Source organism: Cyprinodon tularosa, unplaced genomic scaffold (genome assembly GCF_016077235.1).
Source record: "Cyprinodon tularosa strain WSP-4 unplaced genomic scaffold, ASM1607723v1 ctg11, whole genome shotgun sequence".
In the NCBI taxonomy this organism is placed as follows: Eukaryota; Metazoa; Chordata; class Actinopteri; order Cyprinodontiformes; family Cyprinodontidae; genus Cyprinodon; species Cyprinodon tularosa.
This window is the reverse complement of record NW_024037893.1, coordinates 1,869,178-1,881,881: the sequence shown is the minus strand read 5'-3', so window position 1 is coordinate 1,881,881 and position 12,704 is coordinate 1,869,178. Positions and strand designations below refer to the sequence as shown.

The 12,704-nt window shown below is 41.7% G+C and overlaps 1 protein-coding gene across 1 annotated transcript; it reads right to left on the bottom strand.

The window, feature by feature from the left end:
* Positions 1-346: 346 nt before the first annotated feature.
* Positions 347-11,344, bottom strand: LOC119790008 (RNA-binding protein 38-like). Its single transcript, XM_038295294.1, has 4 exons — positions 10,926-11,344; positions 7,462-7,585; positions 6,584-6,638; positions 347-1,897 (listed from the first exon to the last, which is right to left on the bottom strand). The coding sequence occupies exons 1-4, from the start codon at positions 11,136-11,138 to the stop codon at positions 1,555-1,557; spliced, it is 735 nt and encodes a 244-aa protein (XP_038151222.1). The 5' UTR covers positions 11,139-11,344; the 3' UTR covers positions 347-1,554.
* Positions 11,345-12,704: the final 1,360 nt, after the last annotated feature.

Below are 12,704 nucleotides of genomic sequence, written 5' to 3'. Positions count from 1 at the left end.
TGCACACTGACTTACAGCTAGCTGAACATTGCAACTTCTGTTAAATATCTCCCACAGCAAAAGGCATTTACTGAAAAAAAAAAAAAAAAAAAAAAAAAAAAACGACTTATGGGCACACTTAGGTAACATAGTTTTTTTAGACTCCAGATAACTAAGCTCAGACTGCAGGCCTACTACAAGCAGATCCCCCAATATAAATCTATTACAACATAAAAGGGGCATAAAATCACTTTACATTATTCTAGAAATATTCTTATACTTCTTATGTGTAATCAAAACAGGAAATATGCGACCTTGTGGGACCTCTGTTGCCTATATAATAGAAAAGAACACATCAAAAGGGAGCTGGAGTAGAAATTTTTTATTCTTTATGGCTTGTTTCAAAGGATTGTATAGAACAATCTTACTGAAAGAAAAAGGAATTTCCAATGAATCCATCCAAAGATTCACGGATTGGTAACATCATAAAAACAATGACACTTTTAGAGCTGCAGGAATGACTGCAAGTTAAATGAAATCAGTGTCACAACTAGCTACAATAATAATAATAATAAAAAAAGAAAAAAAAAACATTTTTTTTTAACTTAGTACCTCCTATAAATACCTACGTATAAATATTGAAAAAAAAAGCAGGTGATGACATCTGAATATGCTGTACATGGACATCCCTTGGAGAGCAACAGTTTTCTGACCATCTTGTAAAGAAAAAAAACAAAAAACAAAAAAAAAAAAACCCACTGGTGTTTGTTCTCAGTGTCGGCAAATTTTCTTCTCCATATACACAGCTTCTGCCTCCCGATACTGTTTATGATTATCTACATCAAAATGAAGTTAGCATAGCCCAGCTCAGTAACAATGGGGCTCGGTTTGGAGAGAAGAGGCACCATTAAATAATCTGACGATTCAAAAAGAGGTTTGTCTTTTTCTTCTTTATTTAAGGCCTCTTGAAATAAAATATTGAAATAAAGTTGTGCAGTCTCTTAGAGTTGAAATCTCTGTTCATTAGGCAGGTCTCTGTTGCATGCCTCTCCAATCACCACCAGAAACGAACAAAAATGTCCCTCACTGTCTTCAAAGCAGCAGTGTCCACTGTGTCGGGTCCAGTGAACTCAGACATGGTGAGAAGGCGTCCACATGCCGCCATCTCCGATGGACGTGTACCCTCTGCTGATTGAGCTACAAGAGATGCCAACATGGATAATAATGGCAAACAAACAAATAGTGACAAGGACATTAATACAATAGTATAGAATAAAATTATATTAATAAGAATAATAAAAAAAAAATGAAGTGTCATGTTCTGGAAGCCCTTGGAAGCAACCACATGCTTTATGCTGTTCAGCTTCCCATCCTGAGCGCCAAGCAGTCATCCCACCCCTTGTCACAATGGGCTAGCAGCCCATCCTGATCGCATAGTGCAATAATCCCATCATTTTTCCTGAAATCTGCTGCTGACAACAGCAGTGGCAGCCTATAGGGGTTTGCTCTCGAGTCCAAAAATTCTCCATCTTCTTCTATATTTAACAGCTGACCATCTCCGTTCTATCCCCATGCTCACTGCATCCTCTCCGGCTGGATGTGCTGCTGCGGGGCGTAGTGCAGGAAGGCCGGGGCCTGGTTGGTAGCGGAGGGCAGGGTGGGGTGCACGGAGGCCGCGGCTGTGGTGGCGCCTGCCGGGCCGGCGGAGGCAGTGGGGCTGGTGGCGTAGCCGTAGCCCAGGAAGCCGGCGGGGGAGGCGGCGTAGGGATACTGCTGCTCGAAGGCGGCGTGAGCGTACTGTGCGTAGGCAGAGCTGTAATCCAGGTAAGGGCTGGTGCCGACCGAGGCGGAGACTTGAGTGGGCAGGAGCAGGCTGGGCTGTACGAACGCTTGAGGGTAGATGTATGGCTGGGTTAACCTGCAGAGAGACAGAGGAAGGGGAGGGGGAGTCAGCGGGGCTACAGCGAAGAGAGGAATCCCCCTGGCTTTCCATCTATTGTTTACATTACTCTCTTAGGAGAGTGTGTGTGTCAGGAATATAAACTCTGTACTCCTGTTGATCTCCATTATCTCACACACTTATGATGGCTGTGTGAGGAACAAAGAAAGGTTAGTACCAAAGGTGACTCAGTCCTCTGTCTATGTCAGTTAGTGAAAACCACAAAACCTGTTCGGTAGGACCTCCCACGCGAGACGAGAGGGAACAAGCGGGGGGTGAATGACAGAGGCAGCCGTTACTGGCAGCTTTTCAAGATCAGGCATCAACAGTGTTTTAACAGCTGCAGCTCTTCACCCTCTGAACACACTGACACAGACAGAGGGAGGAAAAAAAAAAAAGGGAAGTGCTTTAAGGGAGGGCAGAAGTTGCTGTCTTTTAGTTCCCAATCAGTTTGTAACCCTGTCATGTATAATCACACAGGTGATGATTGTGGCTGGGGAGCTCATCAGGGCTGCTGTGAGGCTCGTGGGCCAGCTCAGAGGTAGCTGATGAAGGCCCAGTTCGACAGCCTTTACTTCATCCAGAAAAGAAATGGTGAGTTGTTTTTTCCCCTTTTTTTTGGAAGTTTAGAATCTAAAAGTGAAGAGTTTCATCCCTGTTCCTGATTTCTCCAACAAACACAAAAGAAGGTTGTCAAAAAACAGCCAGACCTGCCTTTAAAGGAAGCTTTAACGCTTATTGGAACAAACACTGACCCACATCATGAGAAAAGTAACAAAAAAAAACAACTTTTACATAAAAGTAAGAATAAAAACTAAGAAAATTCACCCGTTTCCTCCCACATACAGTTCTTAATAAAATCAGTTACACAAAAGTAATCTGACAAGTCAAAGCAAAAGACAGAAGCATGCATGTACAGGACCTTGGAAACTTCTCCATACTGCTTGGACTTTTTCACGTCGTCACATTACAACCACCTACTTCTATTCTACCAGAATGTTAGGTAGCAGCCAAAACAAAGTAATAGCCAAGTGTGAAGTGGTAGTGGAAGGATTTCTTATTTCATAAGGCACCAATGCAAACCTACCAACCTAGAAAAGGGCAAGGTTAATCAGAGAAGCAGCCAAGAGGCAGGCGGTTACTCTGGAGGAGCTGCAGAAGTCGAAAAAACTGACTGAAAACTAAAATGATTTCATATTTTCACCACTTCACACCAAATGGGCCACTGAAGTTTGTGGTTGTAAGGCAACAAGATGTGAAAAATGTCAATCGGAGGGAAACACTTGCAAGGCACTGGATAAGGATTTACTCCCTTTATAGATCTATGCACACAAACACGCCTCATTATCTCTGCTCACCCCACCAACACGCACACACCAGTTACCACTGCAAACCCCAAACCATGCCATAATAGGGAAAGGCTCACACCGCAATCAACATAAGCTCTTCAGTTCATATCAAACAAACAGGAGAAAAAAAAAAAAAAAAAAAAGATAAGACACTCCAGTCCATCACAGCACACTGCACTGCACTCTCAAGCCTTCACTGGCACCTTGTAGAGAGGCTGGCTGAGGAACACAGGAATGAGGGCAGACATTTTCCCTGAACAAATCATCTGATCCTCTGCTGGTGCACTTGGTCAGCTGGCAGCGGACGGCAACCGCAGCATAGAAATGAAATTAAAGCGATAAATGTCAGCAGTGAGACTTGGGTCAACCTATAACTACATGGAACTAGAGTTGGGAATTAAACACCAATGGAAACAATCTATAAAAGCAAAAAAATTAATTAAGTTTTAAACAGTGCATAAACATTTAGAGAAATTTATATTATAGGTAAATTATTAAAGGGTAGATACAGTGGGTGAGAACTCCCCACCACCCACCCCCAGAAATATGCATCTAAATTCCAGCCTTGATGTTCCTGTAGAGCCTTGGGAGAGGACTACCCTCACTCCAACTCTAAATGACCGCAAGTAAGGAGGAAGGCAAAATAACTGTGGATCACTGCTCTGGTGCAGCAATGATGAGATCAGCTGCAGTCAGAAGGAGAAATGGGTCCAGCATAGATGCCAAGTACCCTGAAAACGATGGGAGACAGTGGATGACAGGCGGAATATAGCCGGTCAGCTGGTTTTCTGCTTACTCCCGTCAGAGCACAATATTGAGTGACAGGCCAGGACACCAGAGAGACAAGCTCACAAAAAAAAAGAAAAAAAAAAACACTGGATGGCGACACGTATTCCAACCAAAGGCTCCAGCATTCATCATTATGGGGGGAAAACGTTAAGCTGTTGAGAAAAGCCTGGGAGACGTTTCACCAAGCAGCTAAATATTTCACAGATGAGCTTCAGCTCATGGCTCCACGCAAAGCATCGAGTGTGAAACCAGACAGGGCTCAGAGAAGGTAACCCCCACTTACCAAAAAAAAAAAAAAGATCTGCAAAGATTGTTTGAAGGCCAAAGGGGACAAAGGTGTTTTGTTTGACACCTGTAGAGAGTCTCCATGGGACCACTTTGCCTCATTAAACACAGAGTCAAAGAACCCCCCCCCCCCCCCCCCCCCCCGTTTCATTCTCCTCCAAGTCTCACAGAGGTGTCGGTTTTCAGAGACTCTGCCGGATTGAGAAGTGGTGAGAGCACGCTAATGAAAGACAAAAAAATGATAAAAGAAAAATTTTAATGGGCAAGAATCCGACTGGATGAAGCATGTCCCCTCATCCCCTTCCTATAAACACACAGCTTCAATGACCCCATTGGCCCACCCCACCCTTCCACTCCACAGCATATGCTGATCACACACACTTATCCACAGTAGCCTCTATGTGCAGCATCAGCGCATGGCTCAAAATCGCGCTCAACACCACTTCTTCCTCCCGCCATATGTTGACAGGAATTTCCATGGGGGCGGGGGGGAGAAAACCCACTTGTACAATCTCCATCTCAGTGGGTACCGTGTCCGACACCCGAGCCAGGCGGAGCAACCTTTGAGATGGAGAGGACAGGTGTTAGGCGAGCCTCGGGGGGGGGGGGGGGGGGGGGGGGGCTGGCGGTGGTGACAAGAGATTACGGAGGGGGTTTGGTCCAGCACCTGTCGGGCACACGCCTTACAGACCGCAGCGCTGCGAGTCACGTGTGTAAAACCCTGCATTTCTGCAGCTCTCTCTGGACTAGCTGCAAGTGGAAAGGACTTTTACCGTCAATGAATATTGTCACTATAAGTTTATTTACTTCAACATCAGGAAACTGAAACATATACCCTGATTTCACTCAGTGCGATATAAAGTTTATCTTAGTTTATTTTGCTTGTATCTCAGAAAACCAAAGTTTTGGATTCTAAAAGAAATTACATACGAGTAAAATATTTCTGACCATGCTGGTGGAGAATGAAGGGGAAGGAACATTTCATATTGAAGTCCCAGGGTTTGGAGGAATTGTGGAACCTTTACATCGCCCCGGTTTTTACTTTCCACCACCAGTGCTGATAAGGAAACCATCCATTCATCAGGAAACTTAAAAGAACTTCATGTTTCACTCTGCTGATCCTTTAAAAGAACATTTGGTTTTTGCCCACAATGACAAAACCCTCCAATACCTGCTCCAGTGACCATGGTAACGGTCAGACTGAGGAGACATCAATGGAGTACGACCTCCAAGGGACGTCACTTTAGGCCCAAAAGGGTTCAGAGTTCAGTAGATATACTGAACATCATGATGGATGAATCATCATATAAGTTGATATTTCTGTTAAATATCCATTAATGCACTGATTTATTTTTTATAGGAGGGATTTATGTACAAACCCTGGGATAAAGCATGATGGAAAATGGATGGATTTATGTACAACACGATCGTCAGAATAACAGAAGTGATAAATCAATAATCACTTGAAATAACTTCCTCTTACTGACTTTATAGAACAAGGGTGAGTTTTTCAATTAAATTAATGAAATAAAATATAAATATTTTAATGGAATTTTTATTCCTTCACATAAGAAAATAATCTAAAAAATACAGTTATAGCATTTCAATCTAATTTGTAGCATTTATTTTTTCTGTTTTGCAACTAGACACTTCTGGAGAAAGAAACAAAATGATGATTAACTGATTAAAAACATTCTGCTTAATGTTTTGTTATTGTTGATTAAACAACTCGAAGCATTCCTTGGAACACATGGCAACAAACGCCCAAACTAACTCCAACCAACTTTCTGACCCCCTTTATCCAGACAGCAGGGCTTTGCATGTAAAATCCAAACATGCCTTGTACCGTCGCTTCAAGCGTGATATCCGAGAGCTGCAGGGGGAGTAAGAAGAGTCATAACAGAGAAATGGTCGTTAGCTGCTCAGCCAACCGCAGCTTCCAGACGCTATGGAGTTTTCTCCTCCACAGCATAGCCCCCGCTCAGGCAGGTCCCCGAGTCATGAGGCCCCTGACAGAGAGGTTAACAAGGGAGTCACTCGTTCACCTCTAGAACGTGCGTCCATTACCACAAATATACGCGAATCGTCTCTCTCAAAATATGCTTATGGATGGAGCTAGTGGAGTTGCATGTGGACACTGAAACTGCCATGTTCTACCCAGAGGCTGTGTTTGTCAAATAAATAGTAGCCCAGTGGCATAATAGCAGAGAGCATAACAAGCGCCCACTCCCCTCTCACTTACCCATACTGCCTCTGGATGAGTGCCGGGTGGATGGGCTGCACTCCGATGGATATGCCTGGGAGAGAGAATGAAAACAAACAAAAAAAGAGGAGGCTGGTTGTTAGACACATCTGCATTTACAGAGGAGGAGCAGAGAACAATGCACAGAGGGCATGGAGAGACAGAGGCACAGCCTGTTCCATCCTACCATGGAAAAAAAAAAAAAAAAAAAAAAACATTCTAAAACGTGCAAAAAGAAGAAAACATATACACCGTTTCAGAGCCGTCACAGATATACAAGCTCTGTATGGATTTTGTTTAAAGATGGGAGCTGTAGGGTACGATCATGTGACCTCAGATTAAACAGCTAAAGTTTGTCCCGGCCTGATAAAATGCAGTAAATCATAGTTTTAATCAAGATGGATCCAGAACACTTTCAGGTGTTTAAACCCCCGTTATACCAATACTGAGAGTCATAAATAGATCAATATATTAACAATATAAACACGGCTTTCTTTCAATTGGTTTATAAAAGAAAAAGTCAAATATCAAAACAATAACTTCATTTCACCAGATACAGGTCAAAATATATGAAACATTAAAAGCATGATAATTTAGTATGAATTTGTAAATTGATAATATTATAATTTATTTACTAAAAAAGCTTCATTATTGTGCGTGTTATATATGTGTACACATATACACACACACATTTATTAAACTTTTTTTTTAGGAAATACATTCATTAGTCATTTACATGTAAACTCTGTAAAGGAAATGTAAACATAAGTTTCTTCAAATGGATGGCAACAAAATCTTTAATTGTGGGTTATAATTTTAATCTCTGTCTGATTAGATCAGACAGAGATTAAAATTATATTTACAAGGCTCTGTCTCACCTGTCTGCAGGCTGCGAGGCTTGGCGCCCAGGTACGCCAGGTTGACGTTGGCCTTTCTGCCGTCTATGATGGGATTGGGATCCTTGCAGGCTCTCTCTGCCGCCCCTCGGTCAGTCATGGTCACCTGGCAACCACAGACACAACGGTCATGCTTTAGCCTCTTGAGGTAAGTCGAAAAACATTAACCAGCTTTAAGCTTAAAATGGACCATTCTGCTATGTGAAACCACTTTAAAGAGCTGATATTAGCCGATTTATAAACTGGGCTACCTGCTATTTGCTTATCCACAGGTTTTAAACTAACCTCAGAGTGACTGATGGCTCCACTTTCTAAGCTAAATCATTCTGTGGCCAAAGATGGGTCCTAAAAGCCGATTTATATTCTTGTAAGCAAGCCAAACATAGAAATAGTTTTTAGGGTAGCTGACAACCAGTGTGCAGCCCCATTTGGGTGAAGGGCAGTGAAGCGTTACTCTACTCTCCAGCCGCTCTAGCTCTCTCGCATCTCATTAAATGAAATTACAAAATAATGGAAAACTTTCAGGAGTTTGGAAATGGAAACTTTTTAAACCTTAACTTGTTTTTCTTTCCTTTCATCCAATCTATCTAAAGAAAGGGGGGGATAAAAACAACACCAAAGCAAAAATGATAAGCCTTAAAAAACGCCCACAGCAGCAGTAGCCGGCCTAGCGACTGCCACCGACACATGGGCAGAAGTGCTGAAATATGGATCTGGCCAACAAGAAGCTTATCCAATTAGGAACAAAATAAGGAGATTGGTATTAGTTCCTCCCCCCCAATCTCCCTCCTGGCATTAGATGAACCCTCCTACTTTGGTTGCCACAACCAAAGTAGGAGAAAAGCCCTTCCTGTGTATTTTGAACACACAGGAAGGAACCAGGCTGCGTTTACACTGAAGCGCCTTGCCGTGACGTTAGGGTGGTGGAGGTTAGAGGGGGTCTACTAATCCACCTCTGAAGTGTGTTTAAGACCAAAGAAAAAAAAAAAAAAAAAAAAAACACACCACACACACAAGCGCAACTTAAGAATCCCATTTCTCATCTTCCCAGCAGCAAATGCACCTCGGTGAAGAGGACCAGCAGGCTGAAGCCAGACTAATAGTGTAGAACAGGGAGGTATAATCCTAGGAAGCACCCGCATGATTCAACAAAGAGCCTGTTTAACCTGAAATGGCAGCTTCCAAAAAATAAATAAATAAAAACACTCGGTACCTGCTGAACTCACGGGACAGCTTCCCCTCTGACTTCATGAGCTTATGTGTAAACAAGACACAATTGTCTTCCAATTCCCCCTTTAAGGGATATACATGCAGACAGAACCGTTTCCACTCCTTCTTTGGCCTGAGCAGACAGCCCAGTTGATGTGTCTCTGCAAAGTTCTGGTAAATATTTGCATTTTTGTACCCACTCCTGCTTCTGTTCTTTGTGCTTTTATCTTCCAGGGATGGGATAAGTCACCTATTAACTTTGAGAGAAACACAGTAGTATAGAATGTAGATGTAACAAAACTGGAGGTTATTTTAGGGAATTAAGCCACAATATAAACCAAAGACATTTTCCCAAAGAGAAGTCACTGAATAATGTGAAAGCTGAGTAATGAAGTATGGATTTAACTGCAGGATTTCCTTCTGCTTTGTATTTCTGTGGGTGATGTCATACGCATCAACCTGAAGCAGCTGCATTAGTAAACATTATGGCAGAGGAGCTTTCATTAGACGTCAAGCGGACTCAGAACAGTACGAGTTCAAGTCAAGTCCAACTGGTGTTTAAAACAAACTTTGAGCCTGATTACCTCCACGGGGCTCATAGGTCTGTTAGCACGGGGATCATGCGTGATTGGAGGAAGCAGGGGATGAAAGGAACAAAGCAATCGGATCATATGGTTCCATAACATCATGTCTCCAAATGATCTTCTAGAGATCTTCCAGGATTAAATCTGCTCAGATCCTCTTCACAAACTGCTACAAGTATAATGGTCACTTCTATAAGTGAAACGAACAGAGGAGGGGGTGTTTGGACCATACCTAGAAAACCAAGGCTCCAACCTAATTTTCAGAATCTCCTCATAGTCTACTGTAAGTAAATGTGGTTATACGAGTCTGGTCGCATCCAACAACAGGAGGTCTGTTGGTTGTTTTGTTTTGATTGTGGTGCATAATCTGACATAGCTGATAAGCATAAACTGGAACAAACAAGGGGATTGACCATAAAACGACTGGAAATATGGTCAAATTCGAAACAATGTAGAAAATAATTCATTTAAACGTTAGAGCAGAGTCTTTTTTTTTTTTTAGCATGGCTCATCTTCACGTTTCCTCAATATACCAAACTACCAAGTAAAACGAAGGAAGGAAATAGAAAATTGGCACAAAATGGGGGTTTAAATTAGCTGCATAATATCAGGAAAGCATGGAACTGTGGCATCGTTGTTGACCTGCAGGTTCCTCTTCCCTTTACTTTATTCTTCGTAATCATCATATCCTCGCCACTATGTGAGCCTTATCACCTTAATGCAATATATAGTAGTTACTTTAAGGGAAGTAATGGTTTATCAACTAGGGTCAGCATTGGCATCCGGTCAGAATGAATGGCCCTAAGAAAATTAAAGAAGAAAATATAAACAAAGCAAATTTATCCATGTCTTTGCACTCGTGAGTTGGAAATCTCAATGTCCATCAGACAGAATAGAGATGCTCTAGTTTTATTAGTATTCCCTGAAATCCAGGTAGCTTAAAAGTTTTACCACAGCTTTGCAGAGTACACATGAAAACCTTCAAAATGATAATTTAAAAAAAGAGGAAAAATGAATAGACCCAAGATGTCAATCAGTTGGGTTGCAGGACGTAGATCGTTTTCTTTTTTTCCTCTTTAAATCAATAGTGTCTGAGATTATTCGTAAAACTGAGGCATGCATGTTTAACTACTTTCACCCCTCTCTCTTCCAACAGCTCAAATGCATGTAAATCATGTCTCCTGGTCCCTGACAATGGAAAACAGTGTGTACAAGGTCAACCTTCCCACTGCTCTGAAATAACCATATAAAGCAGGCATGGAGATCAGCCTCCCTCACACACACACACACAGACACACACACACACGAATAATCTGGGGCTACTCAGGGCTGGGGTCATTGGATGGGGGTTGGACATAAGACATATGTTGAAATATAATCTTCTTAGTTACTCATCAACTTTTGTGATCCTTCATCCTCATTAACAGAAATAAACACCAACCAGGCAACAAAGGGAGGGAAAAAACAAGAAGGCGTCAAAAATAAGACGTTTGTATGAATTATATGCAAGAAAATGTCACTAATAACAGGTTTCATAGAGATCGAATTATGAAAAACAAGTTTTACGAACAAACAGAACCTAAGGAGATAAGTTGAAAGGACGTGTTTTGTGTTATCCAGAGTGATTTTAGAGTCAGAGGTGATTATACTTACAAAGCCGTAGCCCCTGGATTTACCGGTCTGCCTGTCCGTTATCACCACGGCCTCGTCAATGTCCCCGAAAGCCTCAAAGTATTTCCTGAGCGAAGCGTCGGTCGTGTGGTACGGCAGCCCGCCGACGAAGATTTTGGTAAACGTGGTGTCTTTCTGGACCGGTGTCGGCGGCATGACTTCCAGGGATCCGTTCATGTACTGATGCAGGAGCATTGGTCGAGCCGGAGAGGAAGACCGCGAGACACACGTTTACTAAGGTAACCGCTTAACAGTTCCCCGACATCCAAAAGAAACGAGCTCTAACCTCTCGCTTTTATTGTAGCTCTCAGTAAAATCTGGTAAAAGTTGTGACCACCTGTAGGCTTCCGAGCTTCACGCCTTCAACGGCCACAACACCAGAGCAGGTTGTCATTCCCTAAATGTGCGAGGAGTATTTATTCGAAGAAGTGTGACTCCGCCCCCTACAGAACTGTTGACCAATGAGCGTGGACTCCTCGTGCTCACCATCTGCGGCTCCCATTGGCACCTGCTTGTCTTCTTCAGCACAAAGAAAACCCTTCAGCGTTTACTGTACTGAAGAAACGCTCCACATGGTGAACTGCTTTAACCTAAGAGGGGAAGTTAAACCACCTAATTCTCCTTATCGAAATATAGACAGATATGATATTGCAGGTAGAAACTGGGAAGGTAGGACACGCTACAAAACAGGGGTTTGAATTAAATAAACTTACCATAGCTTCCCGTTTAATCATTAATCCCCATCTCAGATCTAGGGTTCAAATTTCGTGAAACAAAGCATTGAAGTAAAATGTTGCTCAAATTCTATTAAATTTTGATAAACCCCATAACTAAGCTTTGATTATATGCAAAATTGAATCGTGTAAAATAAACAGTTATTTAGAAAAAGCAAATTTGTTGTGTTTAAATTCCGGAAGATAATTAGGACCACTGAAAATAAGTAAAGACTTATCTCAGAATTCTGACTTTTTTCTCAGAATTCTGACTTTGATCTCAGAATTTTGGATCTTAATGTAGATATGCACCATGAAGGAAGAGATGTGGGAGCTCTCAGCTTCACTGACAAAGATGTGAACTGTTTGGGAGGGCCAGTGACACTTTGGTGGAAAATGACACAATTAGGCAATTTTTTATGTGTCCGAGGGGTCCCTGGTGATGCTATTTCATTAATGGAAGAGCAGAAGGTGATTAAAACAAGAGAGCTAGTTTAGTCTCTAAAACACACATGGCTTGATGTAAACATGTTTGTTAGCTGTCAGAATTCAGAGATTTAAGTCAGAATTCTGAGAAAAAAGTCAGAATTCTGAGATTAAAGTCAGAATTCTGAGATTAAAGTAGGAGTTCTGACTTTTTTCTCATTTTATACTGAAATAAAATTTAAAAATCAGTTAACTTTTTTATTTTTTCAGTGGCCCTAATCCTCTTCTGTATTTAATCGGTAATCCCCAAGTTGGGCTTTTTTCTGATCGTTTTTTCAATTATAATGAGTTGCGTGTGTCCATCATTGGTTTGTTCTGAGTTTGCCATTGTTTCAATTACACCTCTTAAGACATAATTTAGATGTATACAAAAATAAGGGTTAAATAAAAGTGAATTCCACCAGAGAGTTCTTATCTTTGGGAATACACAAGGTAGATGTTTTTTTTTTTTTTTAACATAAGGTTATTCACAAACCTCAAGATAGCCAGGCAAGCTTTTATTTTCAGACATCCAAATGGAGTGTAGACACTTTATTCTACTCAAAAAAAAAAAAAAAGCAAG